The sequence below is a fragment of the Eumetopias jubatus genome, unplaced genomic scaffold (genome assembly GCF_037043125.1).
Source record: "Eumetopias jubatus isolate StellerSeaLion01/CBP00866 unplaced genomic scaffold, mEumJub1_p1.0 scaffold_4, whole genome shotgun sequence".
Taxonomy (NCBI): Eukaryota; Metazoa; Chordata; class Mammalia; order Carnivora; family Otariidae; genus Eumetopias; species Eumetopias jubatus.
Genome location: NW_028274810.1, coordinates 79850530 through 79878020, shown reverse-complemented (window position 1 = coordinate 79878020; position 27491 = coordinate 79850530). Strand labels below are relative to the sequence as shown.

General features: G+C 42.3%; 1 protein-coding gene across 1 annotated transcript in view; it reads right to left on the bottom strand.

The window, feature by feature from the left end:
• Positions 1–6172: 6172 nt before the first annotated feature.
• The window catches only part of PSMB2 (proteasome 20S subunit beta 2), a 34231-nt gene continuing 12912 nt past the window's right edge, over positions 6173–27491 (bottom strand). Inside the window, exons 4-6 of the mRNA XM_028113901.2 lie at positions 9980–10142; positions 8446–8495; positions 6173–6404 (exon numbers count right to left, since the gene is read on the bottom strand). Coding sequence (XP_027969702.1) covers positions 6297–6404; positions 8446–8495; positions 9980–10142 — 321 coding nt within the window. The 3' untranslated portion in view covers positions 6173–6296. The remainder of the gene's footprint in view (positions 6405–8445; positions 8496–9979; positions 10143–27491) is intronic.

Genomic DNA, 27491 nt, shown 5'->3' with positions numbered 1-27491 from the left:
TGTGGATGGTGGTGACTACGTGTGTGGCCAGTGCTAATCCAGCTGTCGAGGATTTCATTCTTCAGGCAGCTATTCTTTCCTCATCCAGTGTCTCCCTCTCTATACAATCGTCTACTACATCACTCCCCAAAGCACTCCTATTCTAGGGTCTGTCACCTGACAAAACATAAACCTTCCCCCATTTATTTCCCTAGCAGTTCAAGTTCGTGAAAGATCAATACCCCTCTCCCTCCACTTCCTCACCCCCAATTCACCCTTCAACCCACTTCGTCTGGCTTCCATCCCCAACCAGTCTATTGAAATTCACTCAGCAAGGTCACCAACAGCCACGGTGTCAAATCCGAAGGGCTCTTTTCTGGATTTAGCAGCACCTGACATGACTGACCACTTTCTTTTCCGAAACACTCTTCTCTGTGGCTCCCAACATCCAGTTTTCTCTGACCTCCCTGGTTCCAACCCTGGGTCCTTCTCTACTTGACCTCTAAGCGTTGACCTTCCTTGGGGGTGCCTCCCTGATCTCCAGGCTTGTGTGTACATTAGCCTGTCTAATATCTCCACTGGACTAACAGGCATCTCAAATGTACGTCCGAAATGGAGTACATGACTCAGGTTCTCTTATCTCGACCTCCTCCACACTCCTCCTCGGAGTACATGGCACCACCCTCCCCGCAGCTGCTCGAGCCAGAAACTGGGAAGTCATATCTGATTCTTTCCCGATACCCAGTCCATCAGCAGACCCGTCCTCTTCTCTCTCCTCTGCCATGACCCTGGTCCTCAGGACTAGGCAGTAACCTTCCAACTGCTCTTCCTATTTTGACCCATACACCTTCATACTAAACTCTGCCATGACCCGAGCTTTGCCCACCTCCAACCTCATCTTAAAACTATTCTCTTCACCATTCCCTTTGCTCTGATGAGAGCAAACACTAGCTTCCTGCTTATTCCTGCAATTACCACTTAGTCTTATGCCTCCGGGCCACTGCACTCACTGAACTCTTAGCCAGGAACGCTCTTCAGCTGGTTCTTTGCAGGTGCGTTGTCCAAGATGTTGAGTGTTTTGCAGAAGTGAAGGGAATTTAAGGTCTACGCATCATCTCCAGGGTAAAGGTCCAAAGATGTGATTTCTTTTCCCAAGAAGATTCACTGCCTCATCCCACCCATATGGAAGAAGGAATGGCGGGAAGGCAGTTAGTATGTATGCTCTGCTTTAACCAAAGCCCTGGGCCTGGCAAGAGACACTCAACCACTAAAGTTGTTTGAGACCATGGGAAGTTGAAGGGATTAAATAACACATACAGCACTTAAACAATGCCCAACACATAGTAACACGTCAATAAAAGGCTATAAATATCTCTAAGGTGGACAAGGAGGAAACCGGTTTATTATGAACCATTCAGGCTGGACAACTTTCCCTGTTAACCATGTAGCCCTCACCAAGTCCTATTTTAGAGGTAAGAAAATTCTAGCTCAGAGTAACTTGACCAAGGTCACAGAGCCATTAAGAGGGACTCGTGCAGGTCTGTCTGATCCACCCCTCCATTCCCACTGCTCCACATGCCCTCTGCAGAGGTGCTCCCAGGCCTGAGTCCAGCGAGGGAAAGCAGGTCCTGCAGCCCTTTGGGCTCTAAGGCTCTGGTCCTCCAGTCTATGGTCAAGATGGTAACAGTGCAGAGGTAGGAGTACAGTGTGGAGAACGTAAGTGGTGTTAAGAAGCTTCTAATGAGGTCTCAGCATTTGATTCTTCCCAGTAAGGTTTGTTATTCCACAGCAAAAAAAAAAAAAAAAAAAAAAACAACTAGATCTAGCCCTGAGGAAAAGTAGATGATGATTAAAGAAGAAGTATATACAGATGGATTACATGGCTTCTTTATTGCAAAGCAAATAGCTGTGAATTAAATGAAGAGTGTTGGGGCGCCTGGGTGCCTCAGTTGTTAAGCATCTGCCTTCGGCTCAGGTCATGATCCCAGGGTCCTGGGATCGAGCCCCACATCAGGCTCCCTGCTCCAAGGGAAGCCTGCTTCTCCCTCTCCCACTCCCCCTGCTTGTGTTCCCTCTCTTGCTGTCTCTCTCCCTGTCAAAAAATAAAATCTTAAAAAAAAAAGTAAAAAAATAATATAAATAAATAAATGGGGAGTGTTTAGACTGGGTAGGCACCAGTTTTTGGAGTTTACATTCATTTAAAGAAAAGACTTTCCTGTTTTATTTTAAAGGCTCATGGGGCTCCAGGAGGAGTAACAGTAGCCTTTGAACACCTTCCTACTTTCAAACCTCATGAAGTTGGGTGAGTGAGGCTGAGTGGCCGGCCTTTCTCCTGTCAAACACATATTCCTAACCCACACATCGGAGCTAAGGGAGCAGCAGAGAGTTAGAATCCCAAGAACGTCCCTCCTTCTGCTTCTGCACGGCTGCGGCTTTGGGCACAGGGCCACGGAGAGGAGACAGTGAAAGGACACCGGGCTTCAGGCCTTGGCCAGGATTCGGGCAGAGCAGGCTCAGCCACTGCTCCAGAGCTGGGAGGCCGAACCCTTCTCAAGCTATTCCACCGCTCTCCTCCATCGCTCAGAGGTTCCTCGTCAGCTTCCCCAAACTTGTCACTAGTCGGGGCTGAGCTTCCCTACCCTGAGGCAAACCAGCTGTTCTCTTCTGCAACCTACCCCGTCACCCCCGGTCTGGGAAGGAATAGACTGTTTTCTGTGTTATTAATCACCTAAAAGCAGATGGGAACCAATCAGAAGACCATTCTGAGCAGTTTGGGCAGGAGTGTTAAAGAATCAGCAAATTCCCAGAGTTTTTCAAACTTCAGGAAATCAATTTAAGAGGGACACAGTTGGCATTAAGAAAAGATAAAATCTGGGGGTGCCTGGGTGGCTCAAGTCGATTGGGTGTCTGACTCTTGGTTTCAGTTCAGGTGGTGATCTCATGGGTGTGAGATAAAGCCCCTGCATCATTGGGCACCATCAGAAAGTTTTACGTGAAAAGAGGTACAGATGATCAAACTTGTAGAGTACAGAGAAAGAGCTAGAGAGGAAAGAGATGAGAAGTAGAGAAGGTAGGAGGCTGTTACAAGAGTCCACGAAAGAATGATGGGGGATAAATCAGAATACTGGGGATAGAGATTTTTACTAAAAGAGATTTAGGAAGTAAAACTGTTAGAACTTGGTGACTATGTGAAGGTAGGAGAAAAAGAAGGCACCAAAAATGGTGCCTGACTGAGTATTATGTGGTATCCTGGCCTATATTCCAGAACAGAAAAAGGACATTAATGGGAAAACTGGCAAAATCTGAATAAAACCTGGAGTTTAGTTAATACTAATATACCAACCAATGATGGTTTCTTAGCTTTGACAAATGCACAGTGGCTATGTAAGATGTTAACCTAAGGGGAAACCATGTGAGAGATATAAGGAAACTCTGTATTATCTTTGCAACTTTTCTGTAAAACCAAATGTATTTTTTTTTTTAAAGATTTTATTTATTTGACAGAGAGAGACACAGCGAGAGAGGGAACACAAGCAGGGGGAGTGGGAGAGGGAGAAGCAGGCTTTCCGCTGAGCAGCGAGCCCGATGCGGGGCTCGATCCCAGGATCCTGGGATCATGACCTGAGCCAAAGGCAGCGCTTAATGACTGAGCCACCCAGGCGCCCCTATTTTATTTTATTATTTATTTATTTATTTATGAGAGACACAAAGAGAGAGAGAGGTAGAGGGAGAAGCAGGCTCCCCGTGGAGCAGGGAGCCCGATGCGGGACTGGATCCCAGGACCCTGAGATCATGACCTGAGCTGAAGGCAGACGTTTAACTGACTGAGTTACCCAGGCACCCATTAAATTAAGTTTATTAAAAATAAATGATGCCAGGGCATCTGTCTGGCTCAGTTGGTAGAGCATCTGATGCTTGATCTCAGGGTTATGAGTTCAAGCCCTGCACTGTGTATAGAGATTATTTAAAAAAAAAAAAATGTCTAGGTTTCTGGCTTGGGTACTTGGGAGCTAGGTGACTGTTATTATCTAAGATGGAATGCTGTAGAGGAGTTCTGGAGGGGGCAGATGGTAAAGCTCAGCTTTAGACATGATATTTGATGTCCCTATGGCTGGAGGGTAAGCTACTTAGGAATAAGTTGATCTGGAGCTCAGGAAAGAGATGTGGGTTGGAGAAAAGAGACTGGTAATCAGCGTGGCCTGGTGGGCTTACCTAGACTGCCCTGGGGACATTTAACATTCAGAGGCAGAGAACCATTTCATTCCTGATGAGGTGTGGATACAAAATACCAAGTTTACCAACACTTATATACTTACTGAGCACACGCATGCCAGGCCCTGTTCGAGATGCTTTACATTACCTCATGGAATCTCGTAACTATCCCCCATGGAATAAATGCAATTTTGACCATTTCACAGATGGGAAAACCAGGAAGCAGGACAGCCTATATTTTAATAGTGGTACTCAATTGGGGCAAGCATCAGAATCACCTGTGGAGCTTTAAAAATAGATGCCCTAGAAAGAGATGCAGGAATCCAGCCCAAAGCCCAAACCCATGCATATTCATCATGGTACTAGAGGTTGAGCCAGCTGTGGTGATATGAATCATCTCTTTCCCCCCATTTATCCAACGATTAATTTCCTTCTTATGGTATAAAGCATCTACCACTGGTGTATCAAAAAGTGTAGGACATTCTAATCTGATGTTAACACAATACTGTTAGTACAAACGTTCTGATCTGTAGATAGCATCTTAGAGAGATGTTATTTTACTTCAGATAAATAAAAAACCTATCTGTATCTGGTATTAAGAGTAGCAGAGAACTGGATAAAGTAGGCCTTATCTTAGTTTAAGACCAAATGGGGTTTGAAGTTTGGTTGCTGGATTAGGAGCAGCAGCATCAACTGGAAATGTTAGAAATGCAAGATCTCAGGCCACAACCCAAACATGTAGAAGCTATAGGGGTAGGATCCAGCAAGCTGTGTGTCAATAAGCCCTCCAGGCTCAAGTTTGAGGACCACTCTCTAAAGAAACTTCCACCCAGTGGTTCTCTATCATGGTTGAAAATAAGAATTACTTGGGAAGCTTTAAAAATTATTCCTATGTCTAGGCCCATCCTACTTACTTAGAATCTGGGAGTGAGGGGCGTCTGGGTGGCTCAGCCAGTTAAGCATCTACCTTCGGCTTAGGTCATGATCTTGGGGTCCTGGGATTAAGCCCCGTGTCGGGCTCCTTGCTCAGCCGGGCGTCTGCTTCTCCCTCTCCCTCTGCCCCTCCCCCTCTGTTTGTGTTCTCTCTCAAATAAATGAATAAAATCTTAAAAAAAAAGAATCTGGGAGTACAGCCTAATCATGTACCCAAAAAAAGAAAACTCCCCAGGTGATTCTGATACAAACATCCAGTTAGGAACCACTGTTTCAGTGGCACTAATCAAAAAACATCTACATTATTCATTCCCAAAAAGCTAGATTAGGAAGTAAAACAGGTATCTGGTTAACTGCCTATAGTACATCAATTTAATAGAATAGTACACATCTGTCAACAAGAATAAGGTAGCTATATATAAATATATATACACACACACTGATATAGCATAATCTCCAGTATAGTGTTAAATGAGAAAAACAATACGAACATTTAAAAAAATATTTTTAAGAGGGGATATGTGCGTGTGTGCGTGCATGCGTCTGCATGCTTCATATAGGAACAACTTAGATCTTAAAGGATAGATAAGAAATTAGTAGCTTAAGTTTCCCCTGGGAAGGGAAGCAGGTGATCAAATTACAGGGAAAGGGGAAGTATTTTTTACTGTGTAACTACCTTGTAATTTCTTTTACTTTGTAAATTTCTTTACTATGTAATATTTTACTTTGTATCATTTGCATTTTTTACGGTTTGTATCACCTACTCAAATTAATTAATTTTTAAAATGTTGAGCTTAGGGGCAAAAAGAACCACTGCTTTAGAGGAATGAGACATTAGCAAGCAAAGATACATGAAAAGCCAGACGGGAAGGAAGCCGGGCAGTGAAACAAATGTGGGGCTGTCAGCTGCTAAAGGGCAATTAGAGCATTAATGAAGGGAAAGGGGCAGAAGGAAAAAGTCTTGGCAAAAAGTCCAAAGCAGATAATCCTCTCTTGACATTTCTGTCCTGAGGTGATATTAGGTAAACTGAGACTCAAACCAGAGAGCTCAATTTATCCAGATTCAGCTTTATTCTGAATTAACCATCTGTCAAGAATGCGTCAAAAGCGTAGAAAAAGATGAAGGAGCCCGTCAAAAAAGTTCCCTGGCAAGTGGAAGGGTCGGCATAAGGTTAGGAGCCCTGTTTAGGGAAGGAAATGTTGTCCAGGTCATGGATGCCATTTTTGTCAATGATTCGAACACTGAAGGTTGGCAGATTCAGGATGAAGCGTTTCTGGAGCTGCAGAGAGACATGAAGACAATCAGTCAAAAAATATTTATTGAGCACTAACTATGGGCCAGGCTCTCTTTGAGGCACTGGGCATATAAGCAGATAAAAATCCCTGCTTTTGTGGAGCTTATATTCTACTGAGGCCAGTCAGTCCTCAGACTGCAGCTGGAGGCCGGGGGGCAGTGAGCAAGAACTGGGAGATGCAGCTTGCAGCTTGTCTCTGGTCAGTCAGCTGATGAAAGAATAAGACCAGTCTAGGCTCTATTCCCCACAGCCTGCTACCAACCAGTCTGGCAAACACAGACTTCTTTTTTAAAATGTCTCAAAGTAGTAAGCCAACAAAGGAGTGATTGCCCTAGGAATAAGCTTTGGACCAAAGCAATGTACTCCTACTTCCCAAGAATTTGCTCCAGTCACCACCACCGCCCCCCCCCCCCCCGACATTATATAAGGCCCAGGTGTATGTAGCTAGTGGAATGGTGGGAAGGATTTTGGCAGAACTGCTCTTGGAACAACCCCTACTTCTGACTCCTGCAATCCAAGCCTACCTGTGATTAAAATAACATCTCTGCACTCTCTTAAGATTCTCTGCTTGAGAGGCTGTTCCAAAGGAGCTGTGGTCTACATGCATGGAAGCAGACAGCCCCCACTAACCTGGCTAGAGATTACTGAGGAACACAGTTGGAGGAAATCTATGTTTCTGTGGCCACCCGTCCTGGATACCTCACTTAGTCTTCAGACAGAAGGCATAAAGCTCTCTACTGGCTCCCTTAGGAGCATATCCTAGAGATGTCCACCTGCCCAGGCCTAAGCCTGCCCTCCCATATTTCCCATCTCCTTTATAGCTGAGGACTAGGCATCAACAACCTATTCCATTTCCTGAGTCTCTTCTAGCTGATGACTCCTATGTTCAGAAACAAGCTCCAAAATCAAGAAAAGGTGACAATAAGGAAGGGTTTGTAAAATGATCATCCTTAGGATCCATGGTGAGTAAAGTCTCAAAGCACTTGATATGCCAGTGGCTTCTCCCTAGTGGCCCCTTGTAACACTTAGGACTGCTGGACTAATATGGCCTCTTAGCTGAATGGTTAAGGAAAGCACATGAGTTTATTCTCAGCTTCTGCTCTGGAAAGAGGATTTGCAAACAAGAGAAAGAAGGGGGCACTGTGGACTGAAAACGACAGGACTGTATAAGAGGCAAACTGACATTATGCCCAATGCTCCCACCTGCTTTCCACCCTCCTACTCTCTCACTAGACCACAAATTCAAGTTCATCCCTAGGCCACAAAAACAGCAAAAGAATTACAAAGCCTAAGGGAGCTGCTTTCTCTTCCTCCTCATCCTCCATACGGACCCCAAAGGCTCTTAGAGGAGTAGTACGGTCCGTGCTCCTGGCCTCGTAAACTAAAGGCTACTCTCCTCTTCTGCATAAAGCTTCCTAGTTGCTTTCTATTGCCTCCTGAATTCTCAGGGAAGGCTTTCTCTGCAGGACTAATGCACTACGAGGGAGCAGACGGTATGGCAACTCCAGGCGGCACAGGAACAGAGCAGGTATCAAGTCTAGGGCAGTAGTAGTTCTGAAAGTATGGCCCAGTTACCACTGCAGCAGAATCACCTGGCGCTGCTAATTACATACTCAGGCTCTACACCAGGACAAATGAATCAGAATCTGGTGGAAGTGGGAGTGGGATAGTCAAGAATCTGCTTAAAAACAAAAGCAAAAATAAATAAGCCAAAAAAAAAAAAAAAAAAGCCCCACAGTTCCCTAGATTATACACACCAAAACCTGAGAACCACTAGTCTGGATGAACCCCCTCTCCCCGAAAGTAACTAAATTGTAAAATTGACATTGATGAGGAGGAAACCCATGAGAGAAAAAAAATAAGCTTGTTACCCACGAAACTCTATCCCTGGTAGCAACTTCACATCTGGTTAGTGGGTATTTATTACACCTTCTGGCAAAGAGCAGAAAAAATGCAACCGAGGAATGGAACAATATTGGCAAACAGAGACACACATTCCTTTCAGGATCCTGTGGGAGCTACTCACCTCCTCTAGACATTTCCTAAGAAGCTCCACTGCCCTCTCACGAGAGATAGCTGAAAGAGAACACAGAGGCCACTCACTCAAGGTTTTGCCATTAAGTCCAACTCTCAGCCACAAGTTTTACCTTTCAAACTTCTTCAGGTCAGTATGCCACACAAACGGAAACGGCAAAAAAATGCCTAGCCTTCTAGTTTGCAATAAACTTATTCCATATGCAGTGGAAGGTGCCCCAGACCCAGTGCTCTGACAGCCACAAGCCATTGCAAATTGATTTGCTACAGAGAAGGGTAAGCATGACGGAATTCTGCCTCCCATGGCCAGGGCCTGCCTCTAGACAAGTCCAGCGGCTTGCCTCTTTTTTTATAGCCCATCCCCCTCACCCCTACACACACCCCAGCCCCCCCCTTTTAGACCAGGGCTTAAATCAGTTCCATCTGCCCTAGCCAGCTGCAAATCAGGGAAAGGGAGGACAGGGCCTGAGTTTTAGCCTCACTTTCCCAGCTGGGTCTCCGTTTAACAATGGAAAGAGAACTCATGGGATAGGGCTGAGACTCTCATAAACCCGGAGCCAAAGGAACCGCCCACAAGCACGGCACACTGGGGTGGCGTATTCTGCAGTCAGGCTTCAGGGCTGGTGGGTGGTGATTTTGGTGGGCAAGTCAGCTGTACTCCCGACAGATGCCAAATCAAGAAACAGTCACTAGGAGGCCAGGCTGATTCTTCTCAGGATGTGGCCTAGAACGCTGGCATGGCTAAGGCTGAGTGAGAGGGCAGCACCAAAAAGAGTGGAGAAGCCAGATTTTTTCCTGTACTGACAGGGAAGAATGGAATTTAAGGAGAGAAGTGGCTATGTGTGTTGCATCTACAGCCTGTAAAAGTGACAAATTCCAAGTGCTTATCGCTCACAGTGGCGAAAATCAAGGTTGAGATTGGAGTCAGAAGACAGAACTTAGCACAAAAGCACTACTGTGCTGGAAGCTCTGCCAAGCTAACAGTCTGACAAGTAGAGAGCCAGCTGCTTCTTACAGGAGGGGCAGCCATGAGGTGAAAAGAACCAAGGGAAGGGCCCAGGCTTGTGGCCTTCAAAAGCTTTAACATTTAAGCAAAGAAATCCTCAGTTGTCATGCTGGGGACCTCTTCATCCTCACAAGGTCAAAACAAACACACAAACCACTTGGTTTACTTGCTCATTCTTTATAGCTGAGATGCTAATAAGCATCCAGGCAGGGCAAAATGAGTTAAAAAACTGAAAAATTAGTTTTACTCACTACTCCAACACCCTTTAAAACAAAACAAAACAAAACAAAACCCAGCTCTGGACATAGGCAGTATCTCCTTTTGTCTGGCAAAAAAGGGACTTTTATTAGCCTTTCAATAACCCTACTGACCTGCAGGGGAGAGCAGCTTCCACAAGGTACCTGGATGTGCTTCCTAGGATCCATCCTCTATTCAAGCCCTGACCACGAAGGGGTAGTGTACAAAACCAGGAAGCAGCTTAGGACGGGACTCTGCTACTACCTAGTGTGCTAGAACTTACTTGGTGTATAGTATCGGTCCAGGATACTGAGAGTCAGGAAGGCACCATAGCCATGGGCTGCAAAAGGGGCCTTGGCCAAGGCTGCCAGGTAGTCCATGTAGTAGAGCGCTGGACCCTCATGCTCATCATAGCCAGCCAGGAGGAGGTTGACATGATACGGGGTCTGTAAAAGAAAGACACGGTCAAAGCAGAAACACCAATATCTCCTTCCATGACAAATGGGAACATTCCAATTCTTGATGAGTAAGAAAATAGCAGCAGCTAAGTAAATCATGATGAAAGTAAAACTGAAATAAATCTAAAGGTCCGAGAGTATGGTAAGAGGTAAAGGGAGGTTGGCTTCTTTTCTCTGAACGGAAGAGCATTGGGAGCACTTTAAGGTATTAAAAAAAAACCCTGCTTTCTTCTTAAAGCCTATGGACAAGAACTTTTTACAAAAGCATTTCAAAGGCAAAGAAAGCATTGGTGTTCCTGTCTTTCCTAATTGCTGAAACCAACAAACACAGTTCTGAGAGCATCAGGCCATAGACTAAAGAAAGCAGCAGCCCCAACCACATCTTCCAGAATGAACAGGTTCAGTCTGGGCACTTGGACCAAAATCTCAAGTGGTAGACCGTACGCCCCAGTATTAAAGAAACAACTCTTGGGGTGCAGAAGGATAGTAGGTCTCAAAAATTGAAGTCCAATCACTAAACTTTTTTTTTTATTTTTAAGTAGGCTCCACGCCCAACGTGGGGCTCAAACTCACAACCCCTAGATCAAGAGCTGCATGCTCTACCCAACTGAGCCAGCCAAGCACCCCTCAAATCCCTAAACTTTTAGTGCAGATAGTAATAATGGAAGTCCATAAATACGCTAGAACTGTGGAAACATAGTAATACTAGAAGAACTATAGTTTTAAGTGAAATGCAAAGAACCTTGACTATATCTGCCTTGCTCTTCATCTCTAAACGGATGCTTATTTTTTTTTTCGACACCAGCTGGGCTGTTCACCACGTTAAACTGAGCCTGTCTAGGCCCCTAGGCATCAGTGGGGAGACTCCCATTTTACAGGGCTTCCTTTTTCACTGCAAAATGTGTTTTTCATCTTACATTTGCCTCAGTGGGTAGTGAGCAGGCCTTGCTCAAGGTTATGTGCCCATATATTCAATTAAATGCATATTAATGAAACTGAATATATTTACACACCCTTTTATAGAGCCTAAAGTAATAACAGCTAGTGGTCTTAAAAATGACATCTCACATTCTTTGAACAATGATTAACATGGGCACTCGGAAGCTTGAAGAAACTCAGGTGAGAAGAACACCTGAAAATATTATACACTTACTTGGAACTCCAAGCCAGTTTTCCTAGTAACACTTCAGTTCCTAAAGATACAGAGTAGCCCTAAACTGCAAACAAGTTTCTGCCTTGGGGATAAGATGGTGGAGGTCTGAGAGGAGGAAGAACTGACTAGCAGTAGTCAAGTCTTCTGAGAAAATAATTACCTGCCTGTCACATTTCCTGGTGAGCAGTGTGCTATACTCTGCCAGGCTCCGGAACTCTTTGCCACATTATGCAACTATGTTTTTAGTAAGTCTGACCTTAGGCAAGACACTTAACCCCTATGAGCTTCTGTTTCCTTATGTGTAAAACTGGGTTAATTAATCCTTCGCTTTCTATTTTCCAGGGAGTATGGTGAGAAAAAATAATAGAGGTGAGCATCCCAAACTCTGGAAGAAAATATGCTACCTAAATTTCCTAGTATATTAGCCATACCCCAGTCTCCTTTCAATAGCTTACTACTTTAAACAAAGACAAAACTTTAAATTAGCTAAAGATAAGAATATTTATCTAATAGAATTTTTTTTCTGAGTGTGAAAACAGTACTGTAAAATCAGGCAGACATAGAATACCTTCGTGTTGTTATGGTTAAAAGTGGAATAGCCAAGAGGAAACAGAGAGAAGAACAAGGGGCGGAGGGAGACAGAGATGGCAGAGATGGGGATTCTAGCTGGTTCTCCTCCCCAAGAAATTTCATAATGAAGTCTCTTAGCTATCACAAAAAAAGTTCATCTTTCTGCTAAGATGTTAACTGTACTATTCTTTGTTCACAGGCCAAAATACCCACCGTATGGTCAACCAGAACAATTTTATCACGTTGCAATGGTAAGTTAAGGATCTATTCAGCTACCCCGAGAAGTCTAAGCACCAGAACCCAGATATGTTCTGTCCAGTGAGGGTCTGGCCTGTACTCTGACATTACGCTATCCTGTGTTTAAAACACGTGATTTTAAAAACCACCACCAAAAGATTTTACATGAAACTTTATCAATGGAATTTCAAAAACAAACTGTATTGCTTAACTGGTCCATATAATATCATTTATTTATGCTGAAGCATCTGATACACGCACTCATCGAAGTCGGTATTCAGAAGCCACAACACGTGGCAGAGAAGATAACTCACAAATTATTGTGTGACTTTGAATTACCAACTTTTGCAAGTGTGAGATACTCAAGCATAAATAAATGGTGTTATCTAGACTAATTAAATCAATACATCTGTGTAACAACTTGCAGTTTCTGAAATTCTTCTGACAATGCTCCATCAAAGATCTCTGGCTCACACTAGTTTTTTAAAATTTCAAATAAAGTCTTGTATACTGTCACTCCTGCTCCTCTCAGACTCATGTTCAAAGTGATAAAGCCATAGTTATGGGTTTCTTGACTGTTACAGTCCCTCATATTCTTGATTCCTTATCACTTTCCTGGAATGAGACAAATTCCAAGCCTTTCAATTTTGTGCTATTCTGACCACATACACATGTGTGACTGCTGGTGGTGTGTTTAGGGAAATACTTATGTGTAAACTACAACCCACCTATTCAAATATTTATGCCAATTTTAAGTACCATGAAGGCAGGATTATGTATGGTTTGTTCAATGATATACAAGCATATAGTACATGCTCAATAAATATTTGCTGATTGAGTAATAATCATACCAGAAAGCATTACACATTTTAATTTATATGTGGCTAATGCCTAGTATCACAAGATGAGGAAAATCACTAAACAAATATCAGAAAGTGATAGGTCATACTTCCAAGAATTCACTCAAGTCTAAATAGACTGCCAGGGGCGCCTGGGTGGCTCAGTCGTTAAGTCAAGACCTGCCTTCGGCTCAGGTCATGATCCCAGAGAGCCCGGAGTTGGGCTCCTTGCTCAGCGGGGAGCCTGCTTCTCCCTCTCCCAATTCCCCTGCTTGTGTTCCCTCTCTCACTGTCTCTCTCTCTCTCTGTAAAATACATAAGATCTTAAATAAATAAATAAATAAACAAACAAACAGACTGCCAGCATCTCTCTGAATGCCCACACATTGCTGCTTTTTGCTAGACTCCTAGGTCCTTCTCTTTCTACCTCCCTTCAGACATGGGTTGCTAACTAAGAAAAATCGAGGATACAGGTCAGGTATTTAGAATTGAACGCAGGGGGAATGATAGCATAAATAAGTATTTTAGGAAAAAATAGCTGGGTTACACTATATAGTTAGACTGGAGTTCGAAATCTGGCTGTCTTACCAATGTGTGGCCTTAGAAAAGCTAGTCATTCAACTTCTCTGAATTTTAGTGTTCTCATTAAAAACAGGCTAAGACATACACAAAAGAGCTAGAGTGAAGACTGAAAGAGATAATGCATATAAACAATAAGCACAGTGCCTAAGACATAATAAAGACTCAATAAATGCTAAAATTATCACCAGAGAAACACAATCACCTATGAAGTTCACAGTGCCCATGAAATACACCGGGCAAGTACTCAGGAGAAGCCCACCTACTCCTAGCACTGAAATATAATTCCTCATATACGGCTTCATAAAGGGACCTGGAAGGATGTTAATTAACAAGTGCCTAGCACATTGCCTGACACATGGGAAAAATGCAGTAAATGACAGTTTCCTCCTCTCCCCTTCCCAGACTCTTTTCAAGGGCCCCAAGGTGATTGTATTCACTGTCAAAGACATTCACAAGCATCTTAACTTAAAGCATATCCACTTCACAGCCAACCTACCCTAACCTATCTTGAAACTGATCACAGGCCTGGAGACCTAGAGATCTTCTGGAAGCCTGAAAAAATAAAAACAAAAACAAACCCTACATGCAGACTTGGAGAGTAAGTACCATGTACTTATTTATTAAGTACTTTCATGCAGTTTCTGCCACTATAGATATGTCCACCTCAGTGCCAGGTCTCACTTTCTAGCTACTTTTTCATCAGTTCCACTCTATCCCATAATCAGTATTCCCTGTGAGAATCTGCCAATTATTCCGGCGAAATAGGAATACTAATCAATCATGACAGATTTGCTAGGAAACCTCTATCCTTTACAAAGTAATCCTTGTTTTGTGCATGATAGAATCTAGTCTTTGGTTGTCACCATCATTCTAATTATTTAGATAGCAAGTCTAAGTAATGAAACAGTTATGAGGTCCCCAAGGCAAGGAACTGTATCTTCTATGTCAAGGCATCCTTCACAACAAAGGCTAGGACTGAATATTATATACAATTTTGAACTAACCTAAGCATCCAGATGACCAATAAATGAATCCAAACATTTAGATGAGACACTCTCTGCCCAATAGCCTTAAGGATCACCATTAATGGTTTGCAGTGCTAACACCAAAATGCTTAGTTTTAAAGTTGTATATCTAATTGATAAACAAAGAAAAAATTTAAATGAACCATCCTGGTAACAATATGAATTTTAGCTTCTAAAACAAGGTACCACCAAAATTTTGCCTCTTTTTACAAGTGGGGGGTGGGCAATGCTAGACAGTGACAAATGTGCTACCTTTTCCTCCCTTAAAAAAAAAACACACGATGGGGCGCCTGGGTGGTTCAGTCAGCTAAGTGTCCGACTTTTGATTTCAGCTCAGTTCATGATCCCAGGGTCCGGGGATCTAGCCTGGCATCAGGCTCCCTGCTCAGCGGGAAGTTGACTTGTTGTTTTCCCTCCATCCCTCCCCCTGCTTGTGCTCTGTCTCTCTCTAATAAATAAAATCTTAAAAAAAAAAAATACACAAGAGGTGCCTGGGTGGCTCAGTCGGTTAAGTGTCTGACTCTTGATTTCAGCTTAGGTCATGATCTCAGGGTTGTGAGATCGAGCCTAGCGACAGGCTCCACACTGGGCGAGGAGCCTGCTTAAGATTTATTCTCTCCCCCTTCTGCCCCCCGCCCCCATACATGACGTAAGGTTATTTTAAAGTGGAGAGCTTTAAGTCATTTTGAGATTTCTTCATCTATACAACAGGGATAATAACAGTAAATGTAAAGTGTCCAATGCAAATGCCTCTTAGGCAGTTAATAATACAGATTAGTTATTATCACCATAATCACCACGACTGGCACTTTTAGGATCTGACTGCATTATTAACAGATCTGACTAGAGGGGTGCCTGGGTGGTCAGTTAGTTAAGCGACTGCCTTTGGCTCAGGTCATGATCCTGGAGTCCCAGGATCCAGTCCCGCATCAGGCTCCCTGCTCAGCAGGGAGTCCGCTTCGCCCTCTGACCCTCCTCCCTCTCATGTGCTCTCTTTCTCTCTCTCATATAAATAAAATCTTTAAAAAAAACAGATCTGACTAGATGATAATATCAAGATATCCCACTAAGAACCAATCAAATCACCCCCTTTTTTGGTTGCAAAAAGGGATAAAATTTAAACCAGGGAAATTAGCCAGTAAGCACATCTCTTGTGTACTTCTCCCTGGGATTGAAATGGACTTCCTAATACCTGTGCCCTGTAGAACTGAGCTCGGTTCCACTTTGTGTATTTGGGCGTGGGATGGTACACACATACAAACTTTCCTCAAGTTAGGTGGAACATTTCCCCCCTTCCAACTCCTGTATATACAACTCCTTGTATATTCCCTCTCTCATGAAAAAGAAACACTGCAGTGATTAAGAAGAGTGTGAAATTCCATAAATTTTACAGCTAAAGAGAACAGTTGTGATAAATACACTGAAACAACAAAATCAGCAACGAGAGTCTGGGCGGTGACAAGCAGTGGTGTGACATCTGGCGGAAGCCAAAGTCACAGCAAGGGGGAGAGAGGTGGGCGTGAGGAAGCATCCCGCTGAGCGTGGACACAGAAAAAGAGAGGAATTGACAGTCTTCCTTTGGAGCCAGGCCAGCCTTTGCCACCTCTAATTGAATAGGACGATGTCGCTAGGAGTGAGGTGCTTTGGAGGTGCAGTTTCTTTTGCACTGTGCTGTACCTTGGAACATTAAGCAGTGTGTGAAACATACTTCCATTCCTGAAGTAATGTGGAAGGAGATGCAGAACCACCAACAGGACAGAGGAGTTTGTCTAGTGATGACAGTGTCTTAGTAAATAGACTTCTAAATACACTAAACAGAGACTGGGCTTTGGAGGGACAGTGCGTGCTATTTCTTTCTTTTTTTTTTTTTTAGATTTTATTTTTTTATTTGAGAGAGAGAGAATGAGAAAGAGAGAGAGAGAGAGCACATGAGAGGGGGAAGGGTCAGAGGGAGAAGCAGACTCCCTGCTGAGCAGGGAGCCTGATGCGGGACTCGATCCTGAGACTCCAGGATCATGACCTGAGCCGAAAGCACTTAACCAACTGAGCCACCCAGGCGCCCCACATGCTATTTCTTTCACCCCAGTTGACTGTCAAAGCTTCCTAAAATCCCATCTTTGGCACTGAGAGTATTTCACAAAAATGCAGTTTACAGAATAGAAGAAAGCTCAACTAGTTTGTCCAGCAAGCATCCCTTTTACAAATGTGGGGACTCAAGTTCAAAGAAGGGACAGTGATGTGCCCTAAGCCACACAGCTAATTAGTGTCAGGACCAGAATTTTAGGCTTCTGATTCCAAGTCTTGTGTGCTTTTCTAGGAAACCATGCTGCCTCCACAAAATGGAAATTAGTGTGAAAATATGATTCAATATGTAAATGTCAGTTTCACACTCAAATATTTCAGGATATACTATTTTGCATACCAATATCTACTGTTCTCTATTTCATGTATCACATCTTACATGACCAATAGTATTTTAAGTTTTAAAAGGGCAGGTATAATGTCAGACCACATGACTCCCCCAAAGGGTATAAAACTATATAAAACATGTAGTAAGTACTCAATAAATACCTGTGATAAGCAGATACCAATACCATAACTGCTTTGCCAATCCCCAATTTTACAAATTCATTAATAAACAAAATGGATCAGTTATCATTTCCTTATACTGATGCTCTGAACTCTGAATCAGGAGCTTGTTTCCAATAATCAATAGAATTCACTAGCTACCTGCTTTGCATGGGTTTTGATGGCATAATTTTAAAATTTCAATGTTGGGGCACTTGGGTAGCTCAGTTGATTGAGTGTCTGACTCTTGATTTCAGCTCCAGTCATGATCTTAGGGTTCCTGCGTCAGGCTCCGTGCTCAGTGGGGAGTCTGCTTGAGATTTTCTCTCTCTCCCTCTGCCCCTCCCTGCCCCCGCCAGCATGCTTGTGCTCTCTCTCTCTCTATAAATAAATAAATTTAAAATTTCAATGTCAATTTTGCCATTTTAATTAAAGGACTTTGTACCTATACTGGAATTGCAATGTTTACTATATCAAACACTTTATTAAACACTTTATTAAAAAAAATCTCAGAGATTTCAGGAACTTCCACCTGTCTTCACAACCTATGTACCTTTTCTAAGCTCTAAAAGACTGTGGCTCTATGGATGGGGCTGGGGAAGAACAGCTATCCCTAGCACCTAAACAATATAGGTCATGTGTATTCTGACATTAATCCTCTCCAACACAGTCCTTTTTAAGGAAACCCATCAATCTCTTTTTCTAATAACAATGGTAATTATGCCTTAAGTATATAAATGTACACAATTTATAAAGGGCTTCAACCAAATCCTGCAAGAGCTGAGACCAGAACATAGGATAATTATGAAATAATTATCACTCCACTTTTGCACTTAAAATGTGACTATATTTTTATTATTTTTGAAAGATTTTATTTTTTTTAAGATTTTATTTATTTGACAGAGAGATAGAGAGAGAGCATAAGTAGGCAGAGAGGCAGGCAGAGAGAGAGGGAGAAGCAGGTTCTCCGCTAAGCAGGGAGCCTGATGCAGGACTCGATCCCAGCACCCTGGGATCATGACCTAAGCCAAAGGCGGCTGCTTAACCGACTAAGCCACCCAGGCGCCCCAAGATTTTACTTTTTAAAGTAATCTCTATGCCCAATATGAGGCTCAAACTCACAACACCAAGATCAAGAGTTGCATGCTCTACCGACTAAGCCAGCCAGGTGCCCCTTTATTTTACATTCAATAGATGTTACTTAGCATTTACTATGGGTGCTGGTGGATATGGGAACATGTATACCTAGTGAATTAGGTGATTTCAGCAGGAAGCAGAGGAACTGGAATGATACTGTCACTGGCTTCCTAAAGAATATGAACTTCACCATGTAACCAAAGAGGAGCCAGTGAAAACCACTCCTATTCCCCTGCTGAGCCAAGCCTTTCTCATGTCACAGGACACTGCAGAAGCAGTAGGGATGGCAGGGGAGAAATGGAATATGAGATATATTTAGAAGGTAGAATTAACAGGAATTAATAACTAGTAGAATAGAAGCTGAGAGAGAAAGAGGAGTAAGGGGAAAGATGGTAGAGCAAACATAAAAAACGCAATTTGGATCCCATGAGCTTAAGCTGAGCTGTCCAGAGGCAGCTGGAAAGAGAAAAGAGTGTACAACCCAAGTTAGGAGCCTGAATGAAGAGCCAGCCAGTTAGGAGGTTTCATTTCCACAAACACTCATTCCTGTGTTCACATGTGGAAGAAAGATAGTGAACAATTACAACAGGACACCGGCAGAGCTATTCCTTGCCACGAGACCACAGAGAAGTTGAGGGTGACGTGTGTGTGTATGTGTTTAGGGCGGGGGGGTGGGGTGGGAGTAGTACAGAGAAACTTTGCCTGGAAAATGCTGAACTCGGTCTTAACTGGCAATTAAAAGTTAGCCATTTGGACACAGGAAAGTACATTCAGGCATGAATGACTGGTAAAGTGGCAGGGTCAGCAAAAGCAGAGAGACAAGAAAGAACATACAGCAGGCTGGGGAGTGCGAGTGACTGGGCATGAAGTGGAGAAAGCCAGTGTGACAAGAGTGAGGTAGCTCAATAGTGGAAGGGGACAGATGAAGCAAAGGCTGATCTCGAAGACTGTGCACTGCTAAGTTTAAGAGAGACGTTCTGGGGAGCTGAGAAGAAACTGGACTTTCTTTTATGATCACAAGCTGGGACCAGCTCTGTTACCCACTGTTTCCACTTACAGGGGGAAAAAAAAGGAGGTATAAAGTTGGAAGTTGGCGTTTCCTCCTAATCCTCTGACTGAAAAAACTAGGAGTTTAAGCTGATCAGAATACTATATTGAGCTTCGCAACAAGGAAACTAACCGCCTGATTTGCCTTTTCTGCTGTTTCAGATACATTTATCTTTGTAGCACTAAAAAACAAAGCAGCCCACATTTATAGATTCTCACAATGACTTGAGAAATACAGAAGCAAGTAAACCTTTGATTTTTAGAGGCCCAAGACAAAATAAAAGCATTACCCTGAAAATGAGAATGTCTAACCAAGATTTTCCTTTTTCTTTTCTCCGCTGTAGGTCCTTCTCTGAAAGTCTATTTGGTGTACCTGTTTGACGCCGGCAGATGTGAAATCATCATAATATAAGAACCGTCCTCACTTTCCTTTATAATGATTTGCTCATGTCAAATGTTTTGCTTAACACACTGGCAACAATTCTTGTTCAGCAATGTTACTGCAATTACAACCAACATGTTAAACTTTAAAAGCAAACACCTTTTAAATTATTATTTGAATAAACTATGATTTTAAATGCTGTAAGTCAGAAGATAGAGATGTATTTTTGTGAAAAAAGCAATGACGGACTGAGATCAAATGCGGCTTTATCACTTTACATTTGTTACTTGAGATAAGTCATTTGGCCCTGGAGCTGCAAGTGCCCCACCTGAATACGGGGATGGTACTGCCTGCCTGACAGCTGTGAGGAATAGAGTGCTATTCTGTGTTCAAGTTTCTGAAAGAAGGCCTAGTAAGTAGTAGGTGCCCAATAAGTGTCAACTGACTCTGAATTTTAGGAGCAAAAAATTAAATATTGTGTATATATCAATTTTTAGCAAAACCAGATTTTAAAGTTCTCCTTCAATAATTCCAAAATTTCTGTAAATTTTACTTCTCTAAAGCCATCACTAACCCCAAGTTTGATCTTATCGTAATCTTATCGTAATTAGAAGTTTAGAAATTTAATGAGTTGAAATGCAACATGGCACAGATGCCTTATTATACCAACTAGTTAACACGGTATTTGTTTTCTACATTAATTTTACTTGCTAATCAAAAATACTGCTTTCTCCCAAATAACATCAAAATAAAATTGCTGATTATGCAATGGTAAAACCAACAACACCATGTCTGCAACAAGGCCACTTGAATTTTTTCATGAGCTGGCAGTTTCCAGGGAAAATTTAAGATTCCATATACCTTTAAGTCAAGTTCTCAAAAATTTAAGTGCAGAAGCCATGCTTCATACACTACAAGGCAAATATTAGGTTGTACATGCTAAGCATGCCCATGAATATCTATGGATATTGAACATCAGAGCTGATTCACCTTCCTGAGTTAATAAATAAGTCTGCTGGGAAAGACTATTTAGGACTACATATATGATTGTATATGTTTCTGGATGTCCACAGCAACCAGATATAGAATACTAAGGAAATTCTGGGGAAAAGAGAGTTTAGGAGTCCTTCTATTAGAACACAGTGCTCCCCATTAGCAGCCTAAGTTCAACACAAGTTACTCTTACCTCTTCAATTGATATGGAAGCTCCTCATTGGTCTCCGTGCTTCTCTTTTCTTTCCCCAAACAGTTCACCAAAGAGGAGCCAATGGTCTAACCAAATCTCATCTGATCATACTAACCCCCTCCTAGTCAACAAGCTTCCAGAGAGCTCCACTGCTTTAGCATAAAGCTTTTTCATCAAAGTCTTCATAACATGGACTACCCCTCTAATTTCAATCTCTTCCATTCCCCTAAAAATCTCAGCCATATTTAACAAACTATTTAGAGTGTGGATTTTATATATGTAGAACACGTAGAGATATATATTTATATTTGTTTTTCAATCAGTAGAGCCCTAATTTACATACAGTACCCAAATGGTTAAAACAGCTAAAAAATTAGGAGGCGGCTCAGACAACTATTTGTCCCCACCCCAAACATCATTAGCAAACCCCTGTGCCTGACTTAACACACTCTCACATACCTCTTTGGTCTGTGCTTCTGGTTTTCCTTTTTGCTTCACCTTTGCCTTAATGACAGCTGGTTCTTTTTAGGCTCTGGTTAGGTTCTGTTCCCAGAGCACCTATCTATCTGTATGGCCATTGTGGCACTTGTCACTCTGCAGTGCAATTCCTCCATTTAAGGCACTCACTGAGCTCTGCACCTGTTTCCCCAGCCCCAAGGACAATGCAGGCTGTAGATTTACTGAATGAATGACTATCAGTCCCTGTGGAACTTCTCAGCTATAAAAAACTGCACACATTAGGAGGCATCAGAAAGGCAATGCAGAGTTTTGGCAGGTTACTTGAGTTTATAAAGATTCAGAGATCATTATTTCCTCTCCCTGGTAGCAGGCATCAGAAAGGCAATGCAGAGTTTTGGCAGGTTACTTGAGTTTATAAAGATTCAGAGATCATTATTTCCTCTCCCTGCCTTTTTTCTTTCCAAACTAATTAATCCTATTTGCTCTATGGTCTACACTCAAAAGCAATGGCAAATCTGAACTTACTTTCTTCAACTTTTCAAAAAATGTTTTATGCTTTCTTCCCTTTTTACCATTCTTTTTATTTGCTTAAACCTTTTTTGAAGTAACACATACATATAAAGTTGCATAAAATATACACACACAGCTTAATGAATGAGTATACATGTAACTACCTCCTACGCTAAGAAGCAGAACAGTGAACTCCTTCCCCCTTCAAAAACTTCCCACTGTCCAGGGCGCCTGGGTAGCTCAGTCAGTTAAGCGTCTGCCTTTGGCTCAGGTCATGATTTCAGGGTCCTGGGATCAAGCCCCACATGGGGCTCCCAGCTCAGTGGGGAGTCTGCTTCTCCCTCTGCCCCTATCCCCACTCATGCCTGCTCTCTCTCTCAACTAAATAAAATCTTAAAAAAAACCCAAAACTTCCCACTGTCCTTCACTTTAAATAACTGTTTTTGGGGAGAGTATAGGAAAACCCCACAGAATTTTTGGGATCAGCCCCTGAATTCATATGCCTGCATGATCCTGGGCCAGGCCAAAACAAGACATCAAGCTGAACCACATATTGTATACCTGAAACTACTATAACACTGTATGTTAACTATACTGGAATTAAAATTAAAAAAATAAAAATAAAGGCATTAGGGACTATGGGTGGTTGGGGGGACACGGGAAGAGGCATCAAGATGTCATAGTATATGTGTATTTGTATCTGTGAGTATGTGTGAGGGAATGCCCACACAGGCCAGGTTTAAAGCAATCCTAAAAGGTACAGTAAACCTGTACTTCTAATGGTAAACATTTTCAAAATAAAAGCATGTTTTTACTAAGCAGACACAGTAGTCTGCTGCTTCTGGCTTAAACCAAGCCTTAATAGGAAATCGCATGATTTTCAGTACACAAGTTTCAAAACAGTATCAATTTAGACCAGTTACCTTCAACCCCATTGTGGGTAGGAAAGATGCTTTAAGTGAAAAGTTGGCATTATGGGGTTGCACAATCCCAGCTATCCAATAAGCTCATTCCATCCAACCAGAACAGGGGTTCTCTCTGCTCACAGCAGGCATCCAACAGGGTAGCACATACATGCTCTCTGAGTGAGAAAGCAACACCTTCTCACATACAACCCCCTGGAGAGAGATGGGGAGGGGAGGGAGGAGGACTTTACACTTGCAAACTCCTAACTCGATCAGCACTAGGGCTGGGAAAAATAGCACATATTTAAAAAAAAAAAAAAAGGATTCCTGATAAAGCCAGTAACTTTCAAAGAAGGATCTTCTTAAGCCATTTTTTCTTAGAAGATGAGTAAGTATAATGATTCAACAACCAAGTCTTTGTCTTTCTAATGGACTTAGTCAAGCCCTAATGACTGTATAAGCGACCTGCTTTAAAGGGCAGCTGTCAGAATTCTTATTCCTCTTAGTAGGAAAACACTATAAGCACAAAGTGTTGTCATATTAATTAAGGCATCTCAACTTGAAGGCATATCTGTCGCTGGGCCGTAGGATAATCAAAATGACCACTAAAAATAGAACAGTGTTATCTCCAATGGGGCAGACATAAGCCACCCCCAATCCTAAGAGACTCCTGTGAGATGTGACCTGGGATGCACATGTGTACCACTGAATATCCATTGACATGTAGCCATATGTTTTCAGTTTTTACTGTATGTCCTATTCAGGCTAGGAAACAAAATAATTAACAGACATTAACTCTTGACCCATCTAGTTAGCTGACTAGCTGACTAAGGTCTGGTGCGAAAGAACTGCTCTCCAGGTCTAAAAGAACTGCTGCTTGCACTGAAATTCCGTGAGTTTCATGATGAACATCTTGATTTTTTTTTTCCCCAATTTCCCCATCACCAAAAGTAAGCCAGCTCTGTCTGTCAAGATGCCCAGGCTGTGTGGCAGTGGTGTCAAAGGCTGCCATTTGCTCCAAGGCACTGCCATCTGTGGCAGCAAAACATTTTGTCTCCGGAAAATAAACACATCTGCCTTTGCCAGTGTCCTCCCACTGTGCCGCCCATCTGGAGCAGGTGAGCTGGAAGGCAAGCCTGGGCATCAGTGAGAAGGGGGTGAGCAGGGGAGACAAGGCCTCAAGGGAGATGGCACATGGAGGAAGAAGGTAGTGCTGTGTCATGTCACATCCTGCTAACCACATTCGCCAAAAAGCATGTGAAATTACCCTTGTTAGTGATATTTTAATCATATGTAACAAATGGTTGGTCGTGTTTAGAGGACAAGACCTGCAAAGTCAAGGTTTCACCAGGGCCATCTGCTCACACATCACATGACCTCACTGGTAACAATAAACAGATGATGTCTTTGTGCCAGCGACCAAAGGCAAGAGGACAATGACTCTCGTGGTCAGATTAGAAGGTCAAAGCTACCAGGATTCTTCTAGGACAAGACCACACTATCCATGCCTACTGTAAGCCAGATGAAACACACTCAATGTCAGGTCAGAGAGTTGGGATAAGTCATGGTCACTTCCAAAAATTACTAATACCTGAAATTCTTTCCAACACGTTCTTTACCTTTCCCTGAAAAAAATAAATTCAAGTCTGGTTATGGTCTTGACATCAGATCTTTAAATTATACTATTTGGGGGCTAGAAGAAACCATAAAAATTATCCAATCAAATTCTTTCTCCCAAGGTTTTTTCAACTACCTCACAAGAGAGGTGGTGCTAAACCTCCTGAAGCAGGGCTCTTTGAATTACACCACAGGTTTCCAAACTTCGGTGGGCAGGGGACCATGAAGCTGCATTTTTCAAATAAAATCTCATATGGAATCCCAATATACAAAATAGATAAAAGTTGTGCTGATCTATATGAAGCAGAGCTAAAGTTTCACCACACTGGTCTTCCTTGGTGACTTTCCTGAAGGCAGATTCATGGAAGAGAGTTTGAAAACCACCACACCAGGCTGGCTGATTATTTTTCCAACTCATTATTTCCATTTTTTAGGTGCTAAGCAATAACAAGTATAGCCTTATAAAAAAATAAATTACCAGAGGCTCATCAAGTACTTGGCAGAAAAGGTTCTATGAGAATACTCTGGCCAGTGAGTAGCAGCAGTAAAGCTACTGAAGATTACATACCGTGGAGGGCAGCGTTCTACTCTAAGCCTTGCCATGCCACATTCCCCAAGGGTATCAGGTCTGGCTGGCTCATACCTCAGTCTCCACATATGCAAAATAGAGATCTGGGCAGATAACAACAGATAATTTTAGGGTTTTTACATACTATACCAAATATGCCACCTAATTCATTTCAAGCAAGAAATAGCCCGATTATTATCACTTTCTCTTCTACAGCCCATTAATCAAATCATAAGGATAATTTAAATAAGCATCATGCAAACTACGCCTATAAGCCATTACAAAATTTTCAAAATAATCCTATTAAAAATCCAAATAGCATGTTCTTAATGATGAAGTCATTATTAAATACTATTTTCAGGGAGGTATCATTCACTTATTCAAAATATATTTTATTAAACCAATGGTTAATTCTCAGTTCTTGTAATTTGCCACATTTGATCACTCCTTCCATCATAACAGATGAAGAAAGTGAGGCTCAGCAAACATAAGTGACTTAGTGAAGATCACAGAAACTAGTACATATGAGAGAAAAGATTAGGACTCTGATATATGTGACTCCAAAACCCATGCTCGAAGAAGCCTCATAAATAATCAAAACTGGGGAGTCAAACCCATAGCAAAAAGCCTAATAAGCCCTTTTCCTGCTCCTTGGGGTATAATGAGGGGGAGATCAACTTAAATGTACACATGCATTTAAATAAAACTGGAATGAAGCCTCTTGATTTTTCCCCCACTCTGTGTTTTTTTTCCATCTCTTCCTGCTGATTTCATCTTTAATTTCATAGTACCTGGTGAAGTAACTGACTGGGTGGCTAAGTCAGTTAAGCATCTGACTTTGGCTCAGGTCATGATCCTGGGGTCCTGGGATTGAGCCCTGCAATGCTCCCTGCTCAGTGGGGAGTCTGCACTCCCTTTCCCTCTGCCCCTCCCTCCACTCGTGCTCTCTCTCGCTCTCTCAAATAAATAAATAAAATCTTTAAAGAAAATGTTAATAAAATTCCCTTCCAATATATAAATGAACAGTAACATTTTCAGTGGTATCTGAGTACCAACTGGATGATATTTATTCAGCAAATATATATATATTTTTTAAGATTTTATTTATATATTTGAGAGAGAGAGCAAGAGAGAGCAAAAGCAGTGGGAGTTGCAGAGAGAGAGGGAAATGCGGGGCTCAATCCCAGGACCCTTGGATCAGGACCTGAGACAAAGGCAGATGCTTAACCTAATCAGCCACCCAGGCACCCCTATTCAGCAAATATTTACTCAACGCCTACAATGGGCACATATTTATACCTTATCTATATAATCCTACCTAGAGATCTTTTTTTTCTTTAAGATTTTATGACTTGAGAGAGAGAATGCATGTGCATGTGTGCACTGGAGCTGAGGGAGGGGCAAAGGGAGAGGAGAGAGAGAAGCCCAAGTAGACTCCATGCCGAGCATGGAGCTGGAAGTGGGGCTGGACCTCATGACCCCAACATCACAACCTGAGCCAAAATCAATAGTCAGACACTCAACCACTGAGCCACCCAGGTGCCCCCTGATACGGAGATCTTGACACTTTAATAGAATTAGAAATTTTATACTTCCCCAAATGCACAAACATACTTGTACATTAGTCGGGTAACTAACTAAGGAGACAGTATGAAAGAGTACAGTATTTGAATTTAGAATCTTACCTCAGACTTTTACAGGCTATTCCTGTGTCTTTGGTATACTTGGACACATAACAGAAATACTCTTTATTATTAACCAGTCTAAGTAGGCTTGTAAGTAAAACGGGGATAACATTCATCTTATGGTGTCATGTAACTATCTAGAATAGCACCGTTCAAGAGAACCTCCTACGATGATGAAAATGTTCTATATCTGCAATGTCCAATATGGTAGCCATTCGCCACATGTGGCTACTGAGCACTGAAAAGTGGCTACTGAGCACTGAAAAGTGGCTAATGTGACTGAGGAACCAAATTTTTTATAGAAATAAAAGTTTATTTTTCATTCAAACTCCAAGAGACTCTCACCTAGGAACCAAACTTTAAATTTTATTTAACTTTTATTATTTAAAATTTTAATTGCCATTTATGACTAGTGGCTACCACACTAGACTCTGGTGATCTAGAACAAAGCCTTGTACATAACAAATGATCAATGTAGCTTTACTCCCATCTTCCTTATCCACAGCAATACTTTCTTATATCCTCTAAACCAGCAAGTAAGTTCAACTAAAAAAGCACAATAAAGAATCTCCCATAAAAAAACTAACTTATAGGGGCATCTGGGTGGCTCAGTCGGTTGAGTGGCTGCCTCCAGCTCAGGTCATGATCCCGGGGTCCTGGGATCGAGCCCCGCATCAGGCTCCTTGCTCGGCGGGGAGCCTGCTTCTATCTCTACCCCACTTGTGCTCTCTCTCTCTCAAATAAATAAATAAAATCTTTAAAAAAACAAAAACAAACTAACTTATAGCTATTAAGTTGCTTCTTCAATCAAGCAGCAATGGCAGCACAGAAACAAGTGATTTATTAGTCGTATGTGCCACACACTGT